The 23,573-nt window shown below is 45.8% G+C and overlaps 1 protein-coding gene across 1 annotated transcript in view; it reads left to right on the forward strand.

The window, feature by feature from the left end:
- Syne2 (spectrin repeat containing nuclear envelope protein 2) overlaps positions 1–23,573 on the forward strand; it is a 268,150-nt gene that overhangs the window by 160,002 nt on the left and 84,575 nt on the right. The window contains exons 63-73 of the mRNA XM_032907953.1: positions 667–765; positions 1,476–1,592; positions 7,872–8,102; positions 11,994–12,176; positions 14,118–14,246; positions 14,819–14,940; positions 15,339–15,477; positions 18,289–18,420; positions 20,069–20,221; positions 20,307–20,516; positions 22,784–22,885. Coding sequence (XP_032763844.1) covers positions 667–765; positions 1,476–1,592; positions 7,872–8,102; positions 11,994–12,176; positions 14,118–14,246; positions 14,819–14,940; positions 15,339–15,477; positions 18,289–18,420; positions 20,069–20,221; positions 20,307–20,516; positions 22,784–22,885 — 1,617 coding nt within the window. The remainder of the gene's footprint in view (positions 1–666; positions 766–1,475; positions 1,593–7,871; positions 8,103–11,993; positions 12,177–14,117; positions 14,247–14,818; positions 14,941–15,338; positions 15,478–18,288; positions 18,421–20,068; positions 20,222–20,306; positions 20,517–22,783; positions 22,886–23,573) is intronic.

Below are 23,573 nucleotides of genomic sequence, written 5' to 3' on the forward strand. Positions count from 1 at the left end.
CACCCTTTCCAGAAGTAGGCATTTTCCAGCTTTCTGACGAAAAGCCACTGTGGTAGACATGATGTCTTTTAGACTTTTCATTCACAGGCATTCATTTATTCATTCACTGTGCAGCACTGTGGATTTAGTCCCGGATTAACCTCTCACGAGCTAGACAAGGACTCAGTCACTGAGCCAAAGCCCTGGTTTAACTTGTCTTCCCGCAGTCAGTGGGTTCGAGCAACTGTTTTTTCTTACACCTAACAGACTTGTTTTGTTTTTTTTTTAACCGGAGCTGAGGACTGAACCCAGGGCCTTGCACTTGCTAGGCAAGCGCTCTACCACTGAGCTAAATCCCCAACCCCAGACTTGTTTTTGAAATATCATCCAAGATGACATTTACCAAAACAGATTAAATTCTGAAACAAGTTTAATAAATCCCCTGTGTGGGACATGAACTTACTACTCTTTAGAAAAGAAAATTAAGGGTTTTTTTAGGCTCAAGAAAAGCATTCACATTTGGAGACACGATTTAGTGTGAGAAATACAAGGCATGTGGGGTAGAGGGAGAGTAAGACCTGTGGTGAAATCGCCCAGGAGGCTACATCTCGTTTGCCAGAGCTGAGTGGGGCCCCGGTTATGGAAAGGAAGTATTTCTCTTTGCTAACCAATTGAGCACTGTCTTAGGATGGACATAGGAGAACAGAGCCGCCGTCTCTTCTGTGGAAGCACAGCCAGGATCTGGAGGGGGATGAGGCGTCCTCTTCCTCTGCAACCATCGTGCAGGTAACTGGGGAAGTCATCGTGGGGCTTGTGGGAGCTCCTTAGTGCCTGAGTTTTCTTCCCATGCTCCCCTCTGTTCACCTTGCCCTCAGCATCCCCCAGCCTTCAGAGTGACCCACACCAAGACTAAGACTAAGAGATAGCAAATCAATTCATCTAAGAGGATAACATTTGAAACCTAAATACACAAAATATCCAATAAAAGTAACTAATTTCTACATTTAAGAAAGAGATACAAATCAGAGGATTCCTTACAAAGAATGATTGGAACAGGAAATGCTTCTGCCAATTTTTTTTTTGACAAAATTGTACATATTTAGGATATACAGCATGATGCTTTGAAATACGGGTTAATTGTGAAATGGACAAATCAAGTTCATTCACATATGAGTTACCTCTGTGTCAATCACGAGTGTACCGAGAACTCCTTTTAAAAAGTCAGTGATTTTAAGTAGATACTGTGTGGCTATTCATGCGGTGTTGCCCTCCCTTACCCAGTCTGTCCTTGCTTTTTTTTTGGTTTGTTTTATTTTGTTGAGACAGGATCCTATACATGTATGCTTGACATAAACTCACATATGCAAATAATAAGGTTAAAAAAAACCTTAAAAAATGGCACACCCTGAGCGGGATTCTGTAAATGAGCAGATAAGGAAGAGGCCCCTCCTGGCAGCAAGGTAGAGCCTGACCAGGAGCCAATTCCTTCTCCACAGGATGCAGGTGGGAGAATTAGCACCTGCGACAGTTCCATGGTGCTCATTATTGCACCAGACTCAGGAAGCACTGAGCCAGGCCCAGAACCATCTCCGAGGCTCAGCCGAGCAGAAGAGGTAAGTCCCCTGCCAGTGACAAGCCGGCTGCTCAGATTGCCAGCGTGGCACCCACGATTGCCCGTGGCTGTCTGACTTCTGTGATGCTGCGTGTGTTGAGCGAGGAGCCCCCTTTAAGGCCAGCGTCCTCACGTATGCTTGTCCCTCATGTCCCACTGCAAGCTCGACCATCCCCTGTTGACATTTCCCACTGGCGATTGATGACTCAGCGATCGTCAGCCTGAAATAGTCGTCGTGTTAATATTAAATGTTTCAGCTGTGTGTGTAACACACGGGGGCAGTGAAGCGGAGAATAGCACATTATTGATCAAGGGCCTGTTGAGAAAAAGCACTTTTATGTTCTCTGTTGCTTAATCATAAGATCACCAGGCAAGTTAATACCTCCCTTATGTTTACAAAAGACGATCAGATTCGGAGAGTGAACCCTGGGAACTAAATAAGAGAGGAAGGAGTCGCCCAGAGCATTCCCTTTCAACTTCCTCATTCGAAACCCACAGCACTTCTCAAGGAGGGCTCCTGCAGGACCCTGCTTCCAGGTCGGGCCTGCTGTTTGACCCCTGAAGCTCCAGGGGTTTCACTAAAAGAGACCAAGGGTGCTTTTGAAGTCTCTTTTCATATGTGGTCACGTTTTTAGGTCTTTTTTTCTCAATCCTTTTTTCCTGTTCTTACAAGAATAAACAGTATCTGTCACATTGTCACTCCCCTGCCCTCTTCCTGTCATTCTCCACCTCTCTCACAGTGTTGCCCAGCGAGGTGACAGATGTCATAGCTGTAGACTCACTGGGAGTACCAAGCACAGGTCCAGGGAAGTCATTGACCTGCTTAGTGTTCTGTGGTTTCTGTTTGACTTTGCAAGCCAGAATTGGACTGGGTTTTTTTTCACCTGTTTGGTTTGGTTTTTAGGATTTATTTATATTCATTTTACACACGTCTGTTTCGCCTGCATGCATGTTTATGCACCACATGCATGCATTGCCCTCAGAGGCTAGAATGGAGTTACTGGAAACTGAAGCTGGATTCTGTGCCAAGGCAGTGAAAGTGCGTGTAAACACTGAGCCATCTCTCTGATCCCTCGTCTGCTCTTTTCAAGGCTCAGTTAAAAATGGGGATGTAGAGCCACCAAAAGAGCTTAGTGTATGAAGGCGGAGCAACCTGGCAACATGAGTTCGATCCCCCAAACCCGTTAAAGCAGGGGAAAACTAGTCTGCAGATGATTATGCGACTTCCATGTACTTACTGTGGCATATGTACTCCACATGCATTTGCACACATATGCATACATACATGCATACATACATACATGCGTGTGTATGTACAAGTGCGTGTGCTCACATGTGTGTGTGTTTTAGCTCTAATAGAATCCTGCCTAGTGTGTAGTGCCGGTGTGGTTGTTCTGTCGTATCTTTTGCCCTGAACATGGTACCACTGGGAGAAAAAGAGAAAAGGGGACAGAACCATAAATCGAGGTGATGCTTACAGTGGGCCGCACTCTGAGGTTTCTTTCTTAACCTTCACAATAGTCATGTGAGGTAATTACTACTTGACAGATGGAGTTGTTGAGGCTTAAAGCCATTCTGTCTCCAGAGCCTGATTGCTTCTGGGTATCAGGGTTAAGTCTGAAGTCCGGTGCATAAATGCCTCCTGACTTAAACTCCTGAGGATGGCTGGATGGCTGTCGCAACAACTGTGAATTAGATGCTTCTATTTTCTTCTTAGCAGAGCTTCTGTGGGTCCTTTGGTTGGTTGGGTGGGTGGGTGGTGGTTGGTTGGTTGGTGATTGGTTGGTTTCTTAGTTTCCTGGTTGGTTGGCTAGTTGTTTTCTTGGTTGGTTGTTTTGTTGGTTGCTGGGTTTGTTTGTTTGTTTGTTTGTTTGTTTGTTTGTTTGTTTGAAATACTTCTATCAGGCTGGCCTTGGATATGTAGTTCTGACTCAATCTCCCCAGTGCTGGATTATAGGCTTACACTACCAGGCCCAGATGTTGGTAGGTTCTTAGAGAGAGAAATCATGTCACCTTTGGCTACTGAAGGGACAGCCCCCTGGTAACTCCAAAGCTCTTCTTTCTCTTGTGGGAAGCCATTTCTATCTCCCTGGCAGACCACACCCCTAGGGAAGGATGGTCAGGGCTCCACAGAATGGCAGCCATGGCATCAGCCCTGTATAGATAGCTTCCGTGTCTTATCTTAGAAGTTAAGAGCCTCGGCAAGATGAGAATTACAGTACTCTTAGTAAAGATCTGAGTCAGTTCTGACCTCTGTTGCCTGAAAATAATATTTATTAAATATTTAAATATTTAAAACAGACATTGGTGACGCTGAGTCGTATGTTGTATCTCTACGTGTGCAGTTAAGCACTGCACTTCTTAGGATTGCTTTCATTATATCTCCCAGGCTTTCTTTTTAGTAAATGTTCTGTTTTATTTCCATTTGATTCCCGGAAATTTTTTATTTTATTCTTGATTTCTTTGATGAATCACTCATTATTCAGCAGTGTGTTCCAGCTCTCTGAATCTGTATATGTTCTACACGATACAGTTCACAGATGCCTTACTTTGAAATATGCTGAGGACTAATGTTAAAAAAATATATATATTAGGAATCTTTGTTTGCCATATTACAGAAAGTCATAAATCAAGACGAACTTAAAATGTATTAGGGAGAACATCAGAGCGGTAGTCACAGCAAGACAGGGAGGCTTTTCCATAGGCCTCAGGTGCTATCTGGTGACACTTTTAGGATTTTGATTGCTATCAGGGGAGAGCACCTCCAAAGCCAGCCTGAGATGAGTTCTTTAGACCTGGACCTGCAATGTTACAATCTCTAATAAGCCAAGAGGTCTCTGCGAGCACAGCGTCTGTCCTGGAGTTTCGGTTCACAAGCCATTACCTGGGTTTTTTTTTTTAAGATGGGAAAATGTTGTACAGTAAAAATAAGGACTTTATACCATTCTGTGGTGATGAATCTGGGCCAAGGTGTTTCAAGGGGATTTGTTCCTGTTCTGTATAGTGCGGAGGTGCACACTGAGAAAGTGTGTGTTGTGTGTTCAGACCCAAGGCATCTGAACCACGTAATGCAATGCGTGGGCAATGTGTACTCCAGGGTGCCTATGTGGAGGCAGAAGGTCAGTTTCTGAGAGTTGGTTCCTGCCTTCCACCTTGTTCATTTCTTTGTTTAAAGCCAAGGGATTGAAGTTTACTGAGAAGTAATGAAGGATTCTCTGTCAGGAGCTGCCCAGTTTCTACATTCTCTCTCTCTCTCTCTCTCTCTCTCTCTCTCTCTCTTTAAAGATTTATTTTATTCATGTGAGTACATTGTAGCTGTCTTCAGACACAGCAGAAGAGGGCATCAGATCTCATTACAGATGGTTGTGAGCCACCATGTGGTTGCTGGGAATGGAACTCAGGACCTCTGGAAGAGCAGTCAGTGCTCTTAACCACTGAGCCATCTCTCCAGCCCTACATTGTCTCTCTTGCATCTGCCGCTCTGTGCCCACTCCAGCCCAGCTTCCCGACAGTCCTCCTGTCCTGCCTGCCCTCTCCCCCTCTGTGTTCTGGGATTACAGACTCCCACTGCTGCCTGCAACATTTTATGTGGGGCCGGGGGTCCGACCCAGGTCCTCATGCTTGTGAGGCAAGCATTTTTACCCACCGAGCCATCCCCCATCCTCATGTTGCTGCTCCGTGTTTGAGTTTTGGGTAGTTTTATGTTTAGAAACCTTTAATGTTTGGTGGCTTTTTCATAACCTGTGTATTCATTTCTGGGGCTTCACTGAAGGTCACAACAACCATATTTCAAGAAGCCGGGGTTTTCTTTTGGATCAGTGACATGCTAAAGCAGATGTCTAACTTGGATGCCACAGAGTTTGTGAGACTGGGAAAATTCGGATTTATACCCCGCAAACCACAGTAAAATAAGGGACTGGATTATGGTTCTGCTCACCAGTGATGGCTTCAGCAGTTTGAATAGACTCTCAAAACTATGCCTGAGTCTCCTTATCTGTACATGGGGAATAGAGAGTTTGTGGTGTGAAACAAGGAGCTGGTCTTGTATTGTGCCGAGTGTGGCGTCATGGTCCTTAAGAATAGGTAATAGCAACAAAAGTTTCATTATCAGAGACCTGACAGATTCTTCATGGTAGCAGACATCTGTGGCAACATTTTTTAAACCCCCCAAAATATGCTGTTTGTAAAACACGGACCACAATGATTTCTGCCTTCAGGGTTTAGGACAACCATATAAATAAAGCAGGGTTGTCGTTTAGGAAGTTACTGGGGACCCCAATTCCAAAATCATAGAGCCAGAGCCCTTGTGCTAATGGCCTATGTCCAGGCCTACACTTCTCAGAGGCACTTTGATGGAATGGGAGGCTATGAACTGACTGCCATCGCTGGGGTGCAGAACTGTTAAAAAAGTGAGCGTCCGAGGCCACTTCCGAGCCCTTCTAAGGTTACACTTAATTGTTTTTCCCTCCTGCCCCTCACACCCACCCACTTTGGATTCTTTTCGGGTTTAAATAAAGGGCGGATTAGTCACCCAGCCTGCTCATTTCCTTGTGTAGTAAGGTCGTAAGAAAGCAGACTGGCTTAATACTGCCACTTAAAATTGCATGTACATGGCCTGTCAGAGCTAGTCAAATAAAAATGTTGAATAAACTAAGACAGATGATAAATTAGCTATTACAGATTATCCACTTAATATTAACTGATGACCTCAGATAGCGGAAAAAGAAGGCCATACAATCTTTGCCACTAAGGTAGAGTCATACCGCAAAGTTCGGAAATAGCCAATCAGTTATTGATATAACTAGTTAGGCTAGAAATTGTCTGAGAGCACTCCCAATGACAGTTTACCTTAACATCGACCACTGGGACCCGTGGAGCCAATGTGGGCAGAGTGGTGTGTGAAGCTCAGGGAAGATACTGGGAGAGCAGAGAATGTGAACCTTGAAGAGAACTATAAAAACAGGCGCGTGGCGGCAGACAGTTTGTTGGTTTTGTTTGTTGTGTTGTCGTTTTGGGGGGGGGGACTCAGGGGTGCTAGGGACCAAATTCAGGGCTTCTCACATGCCAGGCAAATACCCTACCACTGAGGATGCCCAAGCCTAAGAAATGGCATTTTACTGGAAGAGAACAAATACATGTAAAGCAGTAGGTAGTCAGGAAGAATATAACCCCTCTGAGGTTATCCTTTTGAGATAGGATGTTCATTTGTGAGCAACTCCTGTTAGAAGTCTGTAGTTCTCAACTGTGCTTTATTAGAGAGGTGCTAACAAGTTCGCATACAATCTTAAAGTGGAAAATGTTGCGGGTCATTTTAATTCTAATTAACACAGAACATATGGAGACCGGTATGTCGACAGATCAGAATGCAAATCCCTATTTCTAAAGGGATTTCTCCAGAAAGGTCAATGTCCTCTCTGCCTATTCTGGGATTATAGTGTCAGGCGAGACTATCATGTTAAAACCAATCTCTACCTCCATGTTGAAACAAAAGAATACATAAGCGATAGAATGGCTCCATCTTCTATCTGAGAGAAAGTTTGCTCCTGTATTGGTAAGAGATCGGGTTGTTTCAATCCAGAGGAAGTATGTTACGCTTAATTCAGATTTCACACCAAAGCCGTCAAGTCTTAACTCCACTTCTGAAAAAGCAAAAGCCAGTTTAGGGATTTTTTTTCTCTGGGGGAAAGGAGAAAATATCCATCCTCCAGGAAGTTCACTGCTTGCCCCAAGCTGTTTTTAATAGAGAATGTAGGTGGATAAAGAGAAACTAACATGTAGTCTTGCTACTTGGGAAGGTGTTAGCCGATTCCCGCATATCATCAGCCCCGCCAGCCTGAGGTGGCCATTTTTCTCGCTTGGTTTAGTTTTGGTCGTTGGGTACACAGCCGTGCAATGCTTTGCTTAATCATCGTGTGCCATGCCACTTTAAGCACAGGCCAGCTCCCTGAAGTGTTTGGGACACACACCCTCACACACTCTCTCACCTCCTGTCTCCTGGGGATCCACACTCCCCGCCTCTGTGCCCGGGAAAACCGTACCTGTGTACATGCGGATCGGCTGCCTGGAAACCTGTGCCACCAGGTCACGTGGCCGTTGCTATGAGTGTGGAGGTGCATTTTTCTTTTTCTTTCTTCCTCCTTCTGTCCTTACTTTTTGTTTCTTTTAACTGGGGAGGAGGGGAGGAGGAAGAGGCCAGGTTCCCAGGTCTCTCCATGCCCCGGGTGGAAAAGCCTTGGATTCCTGACTTCTCCCTGCTGGATTATCTTTGGCTTCGTTTTAGGGTGACACACCTCCCATTGAGGCTGCACTCCTGGACTTTCCTCGAGAACAAGAAGCTTTGGAGGCCACAGTGGAGAGAAGTAGGCCTCCGCCTGCAGACGTCCTCCGTGTCTGCAAGACCCAGGTGGCCAAGCTGGAACTGTGGCTGCAGCAAGCCAGCGTGGCGTTTGAGCCGGAAACGTTAGACACAGACATGCAGCAGGTGGTGGAAGAGGAGCTGGCTGGGTGCCAGGTAAGACAGGAGTGAGGCTTCACCTTGTCACCAGCCTCCTGCCAAGGTGGGGCAACTTGCTCTTAAAGCAGCAGTGTGCTTCTCCCGTGCCTCTAAAGCTCACGTTTGTTGTAGGCCTCAGCTCTTCCTGGTTTTCCCTGTGAGTCTTTAAAACTCTTTGTGTGATCAGCCCCTCTGAGGGGACAGGAGTGAATTACAGCCCAGAGTCCAAAATTCCAGAATCAGAAACCAACCCGGGATCACATTAACTGTGAACTTTGACCAATTTCCTCCTCCGCCTGATTTTCCTCTCCTAGTAGCATTGGTTAGCTCATAGAAATTTTTGTCAGGGTTGAATGAGATGAACTCCCAAGCATCTGGCATAAAACTGTGCCCAATTCCTGCTATTGAGATCCGCCATCCCAAGATTATTGTGAATAAAGAATGAGCTCGTGGGAATGAAACTAAACGGAGTAACATTCAAGCTCTTGACTTGACTAGACGAAGCTGTGTGCCTTGTTAGCAGGGGTGTCCCGGGCTCGGGAAGGGTAAGGAGGTCAACATCCCTGTCTGAAGTCACTCTGAGGAAAGCTTGGTGGCTCGGCCCAAAGGCGGGAATTTCTGTGTCTCTCCAGGGAGGGGCTGGGATGATGTCACCTCGGTGGTGTGATTGCTGTCACAACAGCGGAGACTTGCTGGCTGCTTAAGGTGGCCTCTCCCCGGTGCTGTGCACAGCAGACCAGCCTTGGCCTCTTACTAGGGACGAAGACACTCTCCTGTCTCAGTGTCTCTCAAAGCATTGGCCCTGCCACCTCTTCCTGCAGGAACCTGTCTTGTGGCTAGGGTAGCCAGTTCCACTGGAGGTGGGTCCACCTCCCTTTCGTCTACCCAGAGCTACCTGCAAGGGGAAGTGACGGGGTTTAGGGCAGACTTGATAGTCACTTCTAATAGTTTGTCTGTTCTGGTTGGCCTTCCTGGGGTAAAGTAAGCCCAATAACAGACAAGGGCTATACTAAGTTGTACCCCAAGTATCCTCAAGTTTGAACTCCAGCTCCTTAAGGCTCTCTGATTCTGATTTGCTACCAGCAGGTAGCCCTCATGCCAATGGCTTGGCCACCACCAGGATCCCCAGCCCCTTGCTGCCTTGCATCCATTTTGAAGAGTGCTGGACTATGCAAAGACAGGACGTACCCACCAGGTGGCAGTAGCACCCAAGAAGCTTGCTGTGGGCAGACTTGACAGGAATATGAGTCTCAGGAACCAGAAAGTTCTTCCTAGAGGGTAGTGGGGTGCGTGACATGGATTCCCAGGGGGCTTGGGCATCTAGATAATGGCCTAACACAATGGAGAGCCTGGATGGAGGGAGGTGAGGCATTTCATTGACTGCTCTTACCTGTGGCTGACAGAGCGAGGGTGCAATTTTCAGGCTATAGATGGTTGCAGATAAGCTTCATTTGAACTTCATATTTAAATAAATTACATTTAAACGAAATATGTAGAAACTTGGGTTTGGCAATGGAGGGCTTTGAACCCACTGTAGGAAAATAAGGTACAGACCAACAAGATCACTTTTCTCTCATTTATATGACAATATTGACATGGATAGTTTCATATTGAGACTTAAAGGACCCTTGATACTTGTAAAAAATGGTGTTTATTGTGGAAAGTGGCCAGAGGACAAATAGACCAGTTAAGAAACAATGTGTTTGATAATTTAAAGTTGGAAGTGAAAATTAAAAGCATGCGAATGAACGCTGGGGTTGGTGGAGGGCCAGCTCGGCATACAGGGCCGGCTCTACATGCAGAAAGCCCTGAGCACCATGAACTAGGAGTGCCTATGACCCCAGCAATTGGGAACAGAGGCAGAAAGATCAGGAGCTTATGTAGCTCATCGTTGGCTACATAGTGAATTTGTAGCCAGCCTGGGCTACATGAGACTCTTTCTCAGAACACACAAAGTATGTGAATTAAAACAGCAACTTTGTTGCTTTTTTTTTAACCATCATAAAGTTGATAATGTCCGAGGGCACTGCACACACAGGATATGCAAACACACAGGCAGGTACAACATCCGTACACATAAAACAAATAATAAAATTTAAAAGAAATCTTTAAGTACGACAGCACTAATTAGTAAACAGACGACCAGGAAACAGGCTCAGTAAAGCAGGAACAAGCAGGAGGCTGAGCAAGGCACGGAATGTTTGTTTCCAGCTATGGAAATGGTCGCCGAGAAGCATCGGTTTGAAGATGTAAGATATTTGCATAAAACCGCTGCGTGGGCAAGCAGGCTAGCATAAAGTTGTGACTGCCTTTGGGGACAGCCCACTCCAAAGGCTAGGAGGGTGGGACTATGTGCTGTTGAGGCTCTGAAGAACCCACAGGGAGGCAGTAAGTAATTTTCAGGGAGAAAGGTTTGACAAGACACATTACTGGAAAATCTATTTGGAGGCGGAGCGTTTCTTTAACTGAATTTGGCTTTAGTCCCAAGTTGGCTTTTGTGCCAATGGCCCTGGCTGGGATGTGGGTGTGTATGGCTGCTGACCCTGTGCCCAGCCTGTTAGCATGACTGATGAACTCTTTTTTTTTTTTTTTTTTTTTTTTTTTTTTTTTCGGAGCTGGGGATCGAACCTAGGGCCTTGCGCTTGCTAGGCAAGCGCTCACCACTGAGCTAAATCCCAACCCCTGATGAACTCTTAAGCGTCGAGAGAGTGCAGGAATACGTTAAGGAGGAGCACAAAGTGCATTGTTGGCAAATGCACTTTCTGCAGCTCATTTATTTTTAGACTCGTGTGGATTGGTGGGTGGTGTCAGTCACTGAGCATTTGAAGTTCTAAATTACTGGTCTTCTGCTCTCTTGGATTTGCTTGAGAAAGAGGGAGAAATGAGCAAGGAGGAACTGTCAAATATGCGTCTGGAATTTCTTCTTTTTTTTTTTTCCATTTTTATTCTCAGATTGACACTTGGTCTACAACAGAAAAGATTAGGAAGGTGTGGGAAGTGTTCAGGTTTTTCCACTCAATCCTGTGCTTAAGTACTCTATATGGTTTTAAGTCATTAAACACGAAGCACATGGATTAAGGCAAAAACAGAGTTAATTGATTGATTCCTCACAGTGAATCTGGATGGTAAATCCCAAACCCACATAGACTGAGTAGCACGTGTTGTTAACCAGCAGTGTCTCAGTTGGGGTTGTTACTGCTACGTCCCAGCACCATGACCAAAAAGCAAGTTGGGGAGGAAAGGGTTTATTCAGCTCTCACTTCCACACTGCTCTTCATCACTGAAGGAAGTCAGGGCAGTAACTCAAACAGGGCTGGAACCTAGAGGCAGGAGTTAATGTAGAGGCCATGAGGCTGCTTACTGGCCTTCTTCTCATGGCTTGCTTAGCCTACCTTCTTATAGGATCCAGGTCCGGCCACCCAGCAGTGGCACCGCCCACCAGTGGCTGGGCCCTCCCACATTGATCACTGGTTGGGAAAATGTCCCACAGCTGTAGCACATGAAGGCGTTTCCACAACTGAGGCACCTTCCTCTCGGATGACTCTAGCTTGTGTTAAATTGACACACAAAGCCAGCCAGTACAAGCAGGAATCGCTGGGCATACTCTGTTATGCTTTCTAAAGAGGTTATAGGGTTACTTACTGTAATATCTGCACTCTGGGTTGATTTAGTTCCACCCCTGTTTTTCAGCACAGAATCATGTCAAAGTTTCCTTAGGTCCCTTTCATTCTGTTTCTAGAACTTCTGTATTCTCGGGTAAAGCAAAGAAATCCCACTTATGTTGGAGACTGACTCCAGGGGTTAGGGGTGTAGCTTGCACAATGCTACCTATGCACATGGTCCCAAGCTCAATCCCTACTCTACCCTCCTAAAATCCACTGTGGATAATTCACTGATGTTCTCTCCTAGGCTATGCTGACAGAGATTGAGCACAAGGTTGCCTCTCTGTTAGAGACTTGCAAAGACCAGGGCCTGGGAGACTGTGGAACCACTCAACAAGAGGCCGAAGCCCTTTCCTGGAAACTCAAGACTGTGAAGTACAACTTGGAAAAGGTCCAGATGATGCTTCAGGAGAAGTACAGTGAGGACCAGGTAGGCGTGAGGGTGTGCGGACATCCCGGAGCTGCCAACAGTACTCTGGGTGGGCATGACAAAGCAAAGGCAGAGACGCTGTCCTCCTTAAAGAGTGAGTCGTAGGCGCTGTGAAAGGAGAGGACACACGGGCTTCTGGGATTGAGCTTCATTTCTCTGCTCAGGTTTCTGGGCCGAGGTAGTAGATGATGGCAGCAGGTTGGCCTGGGTGGATTCGATGAGACTGAGGATTCTGTTGATCATGAGCTCTGATTTTAAAGAAATTTGGGGAGCAAGCAATATGTCTTAGGGGTAAAAGAACTTGCCCCTCCAAGCCTGATGATGTGAGTTCAACCCCCTGAACCTATGGTAGGAGGAGAGAACCAACTCCCACAAGTTGTCAGCTGACTTCCATATGAACACAACAATACATACATGCACATACATGCACACACAAACACAGAGAGAGAGAGAGAGAGGGAGGGAGGAGTCAACATATTAAATGTTTGAATAAAAGTAGTGAATTTGATTGGCTCTAATTGGCTAGAAAATGAACCCATCATAGAAAATATATGCATATAGGTAGATTATATTAAAGTTTTATATCAGGACTGTAGATATAGCTCAAGTGTGCTTGCCAAGTATGCGTGAAGTCCTAGCTTAAGTCCCCACCACAGCAGGTAATCCTAGCACTAGGGAGGTAGAGGCAGGAGGATCAAAAGTTGAAGGGTATCCTTGGCAATATATTAGGTCTAAAAAAGTCAAATAAATCAGTGGTACACATCTTCATAACAGCACTCAGGAAGCAGATGGATCTCTCTATGAGTTCAAGGCCAGCCTGCTCTATAGAGTGAGTTCCAGACCAGCCAAGGCCCTGTCTCAAACTAACTCAATAAAATAAGATGTTACTTCATAAAAACAAAATCTGTTCCCAGAGCGCTTTCGTCCCTGATTTATAAATACATACTTATACTGCTCTAATAGTTAGAGTGTTCTCGTGGCATCTAAAGCATTCTGTGATTTCAAGTGTAAATAGGCATCTTAGAGGTGGATCTCACTGTGGAAGATTTGCATGAAGGCTCATGAGTGGTCCCACTTGGGGACTTAAATTCACAGGAATGAGACTGGCTTTGGGTACCCAGGCTACGTGGTCTCTGTCTTCCAGAGGTTTTCCTCTTTAAAAAGATATAAAGTAAGACATAAGGGATAATTTAATTTATAAACATAATTCCTTTTGGGTTTTTGTTGTTTTGTTTTTGAGTTTTTTTTTTTAACTTCACTTTTTAAAAAGGACAATACATGGGCTGGAGAGATGGCTCAGTGGTTAAGAGCACTGACTGCTCTTCTAGAAGTCCTGAGTTCAAATCCCAGCAACCACATGATGACTCACAATCATCTATAATGAGATCTGATGCCTTCTTCTGGTGTGTCTGAAGACAGCTACAGTGTACTTATATATAATAAATAAATAAATCTTTAAAAAAAAAAAGGACAATATGTTTCCAGGCTTTTGTAAATTCACTGGACAAATTGGATTGAGGAGATGAGATTGTAGAAGGTGATCATCTCTCTAGAGGTAATAGCTCCAGAAGTTGATTTGAAATAAGTACATGAAATTATGTCAAATAGTTGGGTGGTGGTGGTGCAAACCTTTAATTCCAGCACTCAGGAAGCAGAGGCAGGAGGATCTCTGGGTTCAGAGCCAGCCTCGTCTACAGCGAGAGTGTTCCAGGACAGCCAGGGATATACAGAGAAACCCTATCTCAAACAACCAAATTAAAAAAAAAAGAAAATAAAAAAAAAAGAAAGAAAAATGTAAATGTTTTAAATGTATGGTAAGGTAAATAATAGCGCCGAGGTTTACTGTGTTCTGTTGCTGTGTTGGTAGCTGAGAATCATATGCATCTCCTTAAATAATTACTCTGCCAAGGGGGAACATACAAATGTTGGTTGGTTTTTCAGCAGCCCACCACTCTTAAGAAACCGTCAGAGCCCCACGATGTCCGCCCGCCGGCCAGCTTTTCTGAGCTTGAATCTGTCATAACCGAAAGGCCACAGTTCAGCAGACAGAAGGACGTTCCCCAACCACAGGTAATCAGTTGTAAGGACCAGAACCCAGCCTTCTAGATGATGTTTCTCTTTGGACTAAAGCTCCAGCTGCCACTGGAGGGCTACATTGTAACTGAAGTGTGGGTGCTCAGGCCTGCACAGCGAGCCGCTGACTTCATTAGGTTGCATCTTAAACTAAGTAACCACCCAGGGCAAACATAGCTGTCTGTATCCACAGCCCTGCTTTGCCTGTTATCACTAAGCATGTTCATTAGTAATTTCTCCATGCACATCCAACATAGTTTAAATACCAGTTGGCTATTGTGTGGTTGTTTTACGTTTTTGCTAATTCATTGTATCTTTTGGTTGGTTGCTTGTTTGTTTGCAATGCTGGGGATAGAACCCAGGACCTAACACATTCAACACAAGTGCTCCATCAATAAACCACAGCCAAAGTTTTTAACTAAGTTTCTCGGAAGTAGACTAAGCAAGCAAGAGAAGCGGCAGTGACTTGAAAAGTGGCCCAAAGCTGGATGATTCCAGCAGAAAGCATTTTAGAGAGCTAACAGAACAAACAAGATGGGTTAAGCCTTTTAAATTACTTTTACTTGCAGATTCAGGAGTTAAAACCCTTGGAGCAAAAAGATTTAATCAAGTTCACAGAGTTGAATGCTAAGAAAACATGGCTACAGTGTTACCCAGAGGATAAAGATGCAAATCGGCAATCAGCTTCCAGGTAAAGCATTTTTTAAATTCTCTTGGGACTCTGAGTGGGGATTCTGACATCCCCAGTCCATCAAAAAAAATTGGGTTTATTTATTTTATGTGTATCTTTTGCCTTTGCGTGTATATGTATACCGCCCGTGTGCCTAGTGTCCACAGAGGTCATTAAATCCCCTGAAACTGAATTTATGGCAGGTTGTGAGCTGTCATGTGGGTTCTGGGAATAAACCTGGGACCTCTGCAAGAGCAGTAAATGCTCTAACCTCTGAGCCCACTCTCTGGGCTACATTTGGACATTTCTTTTTGATAGAATTGCTTATTTTAAAATCCTGCATGAAACATTGGCTAAATGTCTTTGTGTCGACTCTTTTCATACGCACCCCCCTTTTTTTTTTCCTCCTCAAAAAGCAGCGAGGTCCCTAGTCCTGGAAACTCGACTTCAGATTCAGCCTTGCCACCTCAGGGCCAGAGTGGTGACAAATGGCAGTATCTTCACCATGAACTGACATCAAGACCAAATCCCCCTGTGCCTCAGCTCGTGGAGCCTCAGGTCTGTGTACGTCTCTGTCTCGGGAACCCAGAGAAGGCTCGTGTAGAAACCTTGTGTGTTCTTCGTGATGTATTGGTTCATTCTCAGAAGCAAAACAGCCTCAGGGCTTCTTCCCTAGGCCTGGCCCTCCCTTCATGCCCCTGTAGTGCCCCCTTCTCTGGTTCCAGAGCTCACTACAATGCCCATTTGCTTCTCTGCCTCTAAGTTAGTTCGTGTGTTGCTGGGACAGAACATGTTAAGGGAGGGTGGGTGGCTTTGACTCATAATTTCAGGAGGCCGTCTGTGAAGGGGAAGATATGGCAGCTAGGGCAGCTCCCTCCACAGTGGCAGGTGCTTATGACATGGCTTGTTCACATCTTGATGGACTAGGAAGAGGGGGGTCCAGGAGCAGGGCCATGTCGTTACCCTAAAAACCCATACCCAGTAGCCCACATCCACCAGGAAGGCTTCATGTCTCCAAAGGTCACCTTCCACAGCAACGTCAACAGGTCACAAGGGACACTCTGAATTTAAGCTGCGGTGATCTGTGTTCCCTGTTAGAAGGTGAGAGAAGAAAATCCACGTATGTTTGGTTCGCGTGAAAACCTAGCTTAGTGCCTATGGCATCACGGAGCCTTAGTTACTGTCTGTTGAAGCAATAACATGTACAAAGTTTTACAAACATCTTAAAAACTAGAGGGGTTCATGGGTGCTAGTCACTCACCAGAGACTCTGAGGGACCTACCAGCCCATATTCCCTCCATCACACACCACTGCTGTTGTAGGTCTTGTTCAGTCTTGAGTTCTCTCCAGTCAGAATGGGTGAGTAGCACAGCCTTACAGCTCTTGGCTACCAGGCCATGGTAGTGAGCCATGTGCTTAGATAGCCTGGGCACCGGTCCCACGACTTCCTAATCGCCAGGCTGGTGGGAATTTACTTCTTGCCCAGAACCTTATTTGACCATTAATCACCTAAGTAGAGCTTTGTCTTGGTTTCTTCTTGTTAACAATACTATAAACATGCACAGAAATGTCATCTAAAGGCCTGTCAGTTCTTTCCCCAGAGTCCTCTACCACCGCAAATCGTTTTCAGTTTTATGTTCTCAGTGAGGCCTTGAGACTTTCATACATGACATATACATGGTCATTTGTGACGTATTTTGTCATATCCACTTATATTCAATTTCCTTTTCCCCAGCTTCTCTGATATACACTCCCTATACACGCCCTACTCCCTCCTAACTCTATGTCCCTGTGTTAGTTAGGGTTTTATTTCTATGATGAAACACCATGACCTAGGCAACTTTTTTTTTAAAGATTTATTCATTTATTTTATGCATATGTGTACACTGCAGCTGTCTTCAGACACATCAGAAGTGGGCATCCTATCCCATTACAGATAGTTGTGAGCCACCATGTGTTGCTGGGATTTGAACTCAGGACCTCTGGAAGAGCAGTCAGTGCTCTTAACCACTGAGTCATCTCTCCAGCCCCAGAAAGGCAACTCTTATAAAGCCAAACATTTCATTGGGGCTGGCTTGCAGTTTCAGAGGTTCAGCCTGTTATCTCTATGGTAGAAAGCATGGCACTGTGTAGGCAGACGCAGTGCTGAAGAAGGAGCTGAGAGTTCTGTATCTCAACCCGAAGGCAACCAGGAGAAGACTGTCTTCTGCAGGCAGCCAGGAGGAGCTGGAATAGGAGACCTCAAAGCCCACCCCTAGAGTGACACTTCCTCCTACAAGGCCACACCTACTCCAGCATGGCCACACCTCCTCCTACTGCCATTCCCCGTGGGTCAAGCATTCAAATACATGAGTCTATGGAGACTATACCCATTTAAACCACCACAGCCCCCGAATATATCTCCCATTGATTTGGTATTTTGAGACAGTGTTTCTCTGTAGCCCTGGCTGTCCTGGAACTCACTCTGTAGACCAGGCTGGCCTTAAACTCAATTTGCCTGCCTCTGCCTCCTGCGTGCTGGGATTAAAGGTGTGCCCCACCACTGCCCAGCTGGCCCACTGATTCTCACTTGTGATGCCCAGGTACTTACGGGTATAGGTCCATCCACTGCAGCAGGAGGCCTCATGGGCTTTTCCCCGTCCACTTTGACATGTCCATCAGGGCTACAAAATATTTTATAATTTGAGAAACTTACTCAAGATTCATTCTTCCTTGGTTCATTTTCAATAACAAATCAAATGTGGATCTATCCCTAACTGTGACTGTTTTGTTTTGTTTTGTTTGGGGATGGGGGAGCAGGTAGTGATTTTTCTGTCTACCCCTGGCTGCCCTGGAACTCACTCTGTAGACCAGGCTGCTTCTGCCTCTGAAGGGCAGGCATTAAAGGCATGCACCACCACTGCCCAGCTTTTCCCTAAATGTGATTTATATCTCATTCTAAGAGTTGGCTATACAAGGAGGCAACTAGTAAATGAACTAGTACGTAGTAAATAGACTAGTTAAAAACTGGCTAAGTTTGTGGTTTGCATCTTTCACCTATTAAATTGGAAGGTTAAAGGTGAGAACGAACCTGTCTGTGGTTGAACACTTGCCCTGCAAATAGAAGACCCTGGGTTCAATCCCTGGACCTGCCAAAAATAATAAATAAGTAAATACATACACATATACAGACATCTATAAATTAATTCCTTTATTTGTGTTTTCTTCCTCATTTTAATATTTAAATGGATCCTGGTTCTCCATAGAGACAAGATACAGAAGCTCACTGAGAGGGGAGCTCAGGAGACTGCCTGAGCCGGTCTTTCCTGTTTACATTAGCTTAAGCAGAGCCTCAGGCCATCACTAATTAGATTTCTCTTTTTCAAATAGGTGGCCATAACTCTGAGTACTCTGCCCAGTGTGAGTGTGTATAACTTTAAATGCCCTACGGCTGACGAACTGCAAGCTTACACCACCCAACTCGAAGAGCTACGGCAAGAAGCAAACATTATTCAGACACAGGTAAAAACCACATAATGTGTATTTTTCCTTGTAGCAATAATATTTTAAGAAAAGAAAGCTATTACCTCATGCACATTGGTCATAATTTCCTTCAAAGAACAAACAATAGCGTCATAAATGGGATGAGCCTTAGGGTTAAAAATGGGATTTTTTTTTTAACTTGTCAATTTTGGTTGTTTGTGTGATGCTGGGAATTGAACCCAGGACTTCCCTTGCTCTAGGCAAATGCTGTCTCACTGAGCTTCACTCCTAACCCTTTGCCAGCTCTGGTGAATTTTGCAGTGGCTACCTAAAACTTTACATGCAAAGACTTCTGAATCTGGGCCCAGGATCAACTAGGTGTGTGTGTGGGAAGTGGGGGTTGGTAATTGATTAGTGATGTCTACAGAGTGCTCTGGGATGGGAAGGGTAGGGAAGGAGTGTAGGCAACCCTGAGTGGGTTTATGCTGAATGGAGTGCTGGATGATGTTAGGTATCCATCAGCTAAGATCTAAGGATATGAGTCCCGAGTGAGGCTGAGTGGAAGCAGGCTAGTTAGTCAGTTACGGGCTATAGCATACTCCCAACATAGTTGTAAACAGTCAGGAACTCAGGGCAAACCAAAACATGGTTCCAACAGCTTATGCTAAAATGGAGCTGTGGCTCTCCCAACTTACCTACACACGGCAGCTCAGCCCCAGGGGCCCCCTTGGAAATGTGCCTATCAAAGTGGCCTCAGTTTCCACAATCAATGCATAGCTGACCCTCTGATCTTCCCTTTGCACCACCCATCTCTATCTTTTAGGGTACTTTGCCTTCTCCTCCTAGCTAACCCCTCAAGCACGACCTGTGCAGTACCCTTCTCTTACCTATAATTAGTCAACCCACGGTCTGCACATTAGAACGAGGAGAAGCTGCGGGTGAAGTAGCTCATGCCTACCATCCCAGCGCTCGCCTGATGTCCCAGCACTCAGGAGCCAGAGGCCTGCGAGTTCACGATCAGCATGAGCTGATCATGGTGTTTGAACTCCTCAAAAATGTGGAGGCGGGAAGCAGGAGGAGGAGATCTGCAGCTTCCCCTGGATGGCCATGCTGAGGAAGACCCTCACCTAGTGGTGGTTCCCTTTTAATTCCATCCAAGACTCGCTTGCCTGATAATTTTTTTTTTTCCGGAGCTGGAGACCGAACCCAGGGCCTTGTGCTTGCTAGGCAAGCACTCTACCACTGAGCTAAATCCTCAACCCTGCCTGATAATTCTTAAGCTTGGTTTTCTCAATGTTAGAGAAAAAAATCTTTATTTATTCTACAGTATAACTCACAGAATAAGTTGGTTAGTCCATCAGTTAATAAGGACTCTAATTAGTCGATCATCTAGTGAACGTTAGTTAAAACAATTTATGGTAAGTTTTTAGGAATTTTTGAGGAATTAAGGTCAGTGGTTAAGAGTACTGCTCTTGGGTCCAAGGCACTGTGAGAACATAACCAACTAACAGGACTCATAGGCGACCACGGACACTAAACCGACAGTCCGGGAGTCTGCCTGGTTCTGACCTAGGTCCTCCAGCATGTATGTTATGGCTGTGTAACTTGTGTTCTTGTGGGACTCCTAAAAGTGGAAAATGGGGCTTGCAAGGAATCCTAACAGAGTTTTTTTTTCCTCTTGATTTAGGGAAGTATGACAGAAGAAACATACATCGGTTTGGATAAAAGGCTATTTGAACTCTTTCTGAGCCTCAGTCGGTGCCTGGGCAGTGTGGAGGAGCTGCTGCAGAGGCCGGGGCTGCTCCGAGAGGATGCGTCTGCCCAGCAGGTGTTCTTCCAGGTAGGGCACAGCTCCTGCCCCTGTGTCTGTCTTTCTGCAGCCCCACAGGAGGCTGGAGCTCATTGCCTTCCTCTCCGTCTCCTAGAAACTGGCTCTCGAGCTGAAGAAGCTTTGTTTAGCTCTGGGCGACAAGAAGGGGGATCTCCTGAAAGCTGTGACTTGGCCTGGCAAGGGTGCCATGCTGCTGCCAGAGTGTTTCGACGCTCTGAAAGTCAGCCTGGAGAGCACGCAGAGCAAAGCTGCCTGGAGGAGCTCCTCCCTGAAGGCGGGCCTTGACCACAGCCTCAGCTATCAGGTGCGACTCTGGGCACAGGGCTGACAGGGATGGACCCCAGTCGGCTGCCAACAGTTCTTATGGGAAGTGCTGAGGGAGTGGTGAAGCCTGCCTTTGCTCTCAGAGGGGAGACTGCTTGAAACTGAGGCCCCCTTCCAGAGCTGTAGATGTCAAGATGGTCTACATGATGTTTCTTTTCTTGTGCTACGTTTGCTACTTAGAGATCGTCATGAGAGGAGTTTTATTTAATGCTCAAGGCCAGAGAGATCAGTTACTGTTCCTGACAATCCCCTGATAGCCCAGGGCCTCGGTGGATTATTGGGGGTTGGGGGGAGGGGTCTTGAGGCAGACTAGTTAGAAATCTGCCTGAGTCATGTAATGAGAAAGACAAACATCAAACCTAAGGGCCTGGAGAAATGGCTTAGTGGATAAGTGTGCTTGCTAGAAAAGATAAAAGCAAGAGGACCTGAGTTCAAATCCCCAGCAGCCATGTATAAAAGCCAGGCATGGCCATGCATGCCTCTAATCTCAGGACTGGGGCAGACACAGGTGGATCCTGGGAGCTTGCTGGCCAGCCTAGACAACAGTGAGCGTCTGGTTCAGAAGGAGATTCTCTCTCAATGGTGGTGGTGGTGGTGGTGGTGGTGGTGGTGGTGGTGATGATGGCGAGTGATGGGAGGAAAGGCTTTCTTTGGCCTCTGCCTGCAGACAGGTGCATATACATATCACACACACACATAACCCCACCCCACCACATCCAACACCCCAAAAACCTGAATCTAGTAAAGCTTCTAGAATCCAAGTAAAACAGACATAAGGGAAGAAAAACATGTCAGCGCCCAGGGTGTTGTCAGCCAAATCCAGAGCAAATGGCTCATGGATTCTTACACATAAGAATCTAAGAAGCTGGGTTGGTCCCCAGCTCGTAAAAAAAAAAAAAAAAATAGAAAAGAAAAAGAAAAAAAAAAAAAAAGAATCTAAGAAGCAAGGGAGAGGGGAGGAGGAGGGGGGAGCCAGCCAGGTAAAGAAGTTGTCCAGGTTTGCAGTCTCTCGCTGTGATAACCACCACAGACTCTGTTGTTACATGAAGCCCTCAGTGATATCCCAAATGAAATACGAACAAGAAAAATATAAGCAATTTCAGAAGTGTGCACCTGTAACAGTAAATATTAATAAAAAAAGGAATTCATCAGCCCGTGCTAGTGCCGCTCCGTTGGGTCACGTGGCATCTGTCGGGTATTTTCATCTTAAAGAGCAAAGCATCTCAACACTAAGCTCCCAATCTCCATCCCACACTGCTCCCACCTGGCTACTCTTGAGCCCGGCAGCAGCCTCTCTCTTGTGACTCTTGCTGCAGACTCTGCTCTCATTCCCAGCATCCGCCCCCTGTGGTTACAGTCACAACTCCCAGTAACGGTTAACATCCAAACTCAATAAGCTTGTAATTTAGCAATCAGGTTTATATCTTAAGTTCTCACTCCTTAAAATGTCCACACAATAAACTCTAAACCAATTAATATTAATGTAAACTCCCACCTAGGTAAGACAAATTGTCCGATAAAAATCCATCCCTTATTAAATATTCATAACTACCTGTGGCCCTTTAAGGCCACACAGATCCTGGGTTGTCCTTCTCCTCCTCCACCTTGGTTCTTCTTCCCCTCTCCTCTCCTCTCCTCTCCTCTCCTCTCCCTCCTCTCCTCTTCCTCCTCCTCCTCTCCTCTCCTCCCCTCCCCTCCCCCCCCCCCTCTCTCTCTCTCTCTCTCTCTCTCTCTCTCTCTCTCTCTCTCTCTCTCTCTTTCTCTTTTCTCCTCCTTCAAAACTCTGTGCCTGCCTTACTTTTCCACTGTCCAATCACAGGCCTTGCCTTATCTTGTGCCTGCCTTCACCTGCATATGGACAACACTCTACATGCCCCTTGTCTGGATAACTGATCACACGAAGGAATTAGGTTGTGGTACTTCTAGCATGAGAAGGGTATTTATCATTTAATAGAGAGAACACTGGAAGTGCTGAAGAGATATCTGGATGTCCGGTATCTGCTTCAAAATAATCCAACAGGAAGGGAAGTTAGGTGTAGCTGAGGTCCAGTGGTGGGTCGGGGTCGGGGTTGGGGGTGGGGGCGGGGTTGTCAGCTGTCGGTTGGTGGCGATTGAGCTAGATAGATTGTGTGGGTGGCTCTCTGTCTATATGCTTAAAATTCCCAGAAGTTCTCAGTTACATCTTAAAAGGGAGGGAGGTCTCAGAGAGATTGCTCATATTTCTGCATGTACCTTCCTCGTACACAGAACGAAGTAAAGCGATTGTACAACCAACTCGTCAAGAAGAAGATGGCTTTACAACAGTCACTGAACGAAATCAGTGGGCAGAGTATTGGCAAACAGCTTCAGGTAAACCATCAAACTGTTCACGTGACCCTGACCTCAGACAGGTATCAGCTGTGTCCAGAACACACCCCTTGGCAAGTGTCAGTGGCAAGTTAAGTGGTCGTTCAGATGAGAGCAATTAATGTTGACCTTTGAACTCATAGCTTACATACTTCCTGAAGCACGATATCTTAAAGCAACAGAGTTCATTTTCACCTGTCAATGGGCAAAGGTAAAATATGTCCACCATTGCCAAAGGTGTTGGTATGTGAGGCCCTTCCCTCCACCACTGAAACTCAGTTAGGCCAGCTTCCAGGGACCAGTAGGCTAGCGAGAGGGTTTTAGGCATTAGTGTTCCTCCGTTCACCAACAGCTCCCCTCACTTATCACAAACCCACTATGTCTGTTCCAGCTCTAAGACCTGGATTTGTGTTCTCTTTGAAGAGGTGACGTAAGAGGCAGAGGATGTAGTGGGTTGGTAGACTGTTTGGCTATCATTCCCGAAGCCCCAATAATACTGAATAAACCAGACGTGATTACCTAGGATTCCAGCACTGGGGAGGTGAGAGCGGGAGGGTCAGAAACTCAAGGTCATCCTCACCCAAATAGAGACTTTAAAGCCAGCATCCGCTTCCTGGGACCAGACAGACAGACTGAAAGGATAGTTGTGCAAAGATAGACCTATCAGAACTGTTTAAGGATGAACCTTGCA

This window comes from Rattus rattus, chromosome 7, assembly GCF_011064425.1.
Source record: "Rattus rattus isolate New Zealand chromosome 7, Rrattus_CSIRO_v1, whole genome shotgun sequence".
Lineage (NCBI taxonomy): Eukaryota > Metazoa > Chordata > Mammalia > Rodentia > Muridae > Rattus > Rattus rattus.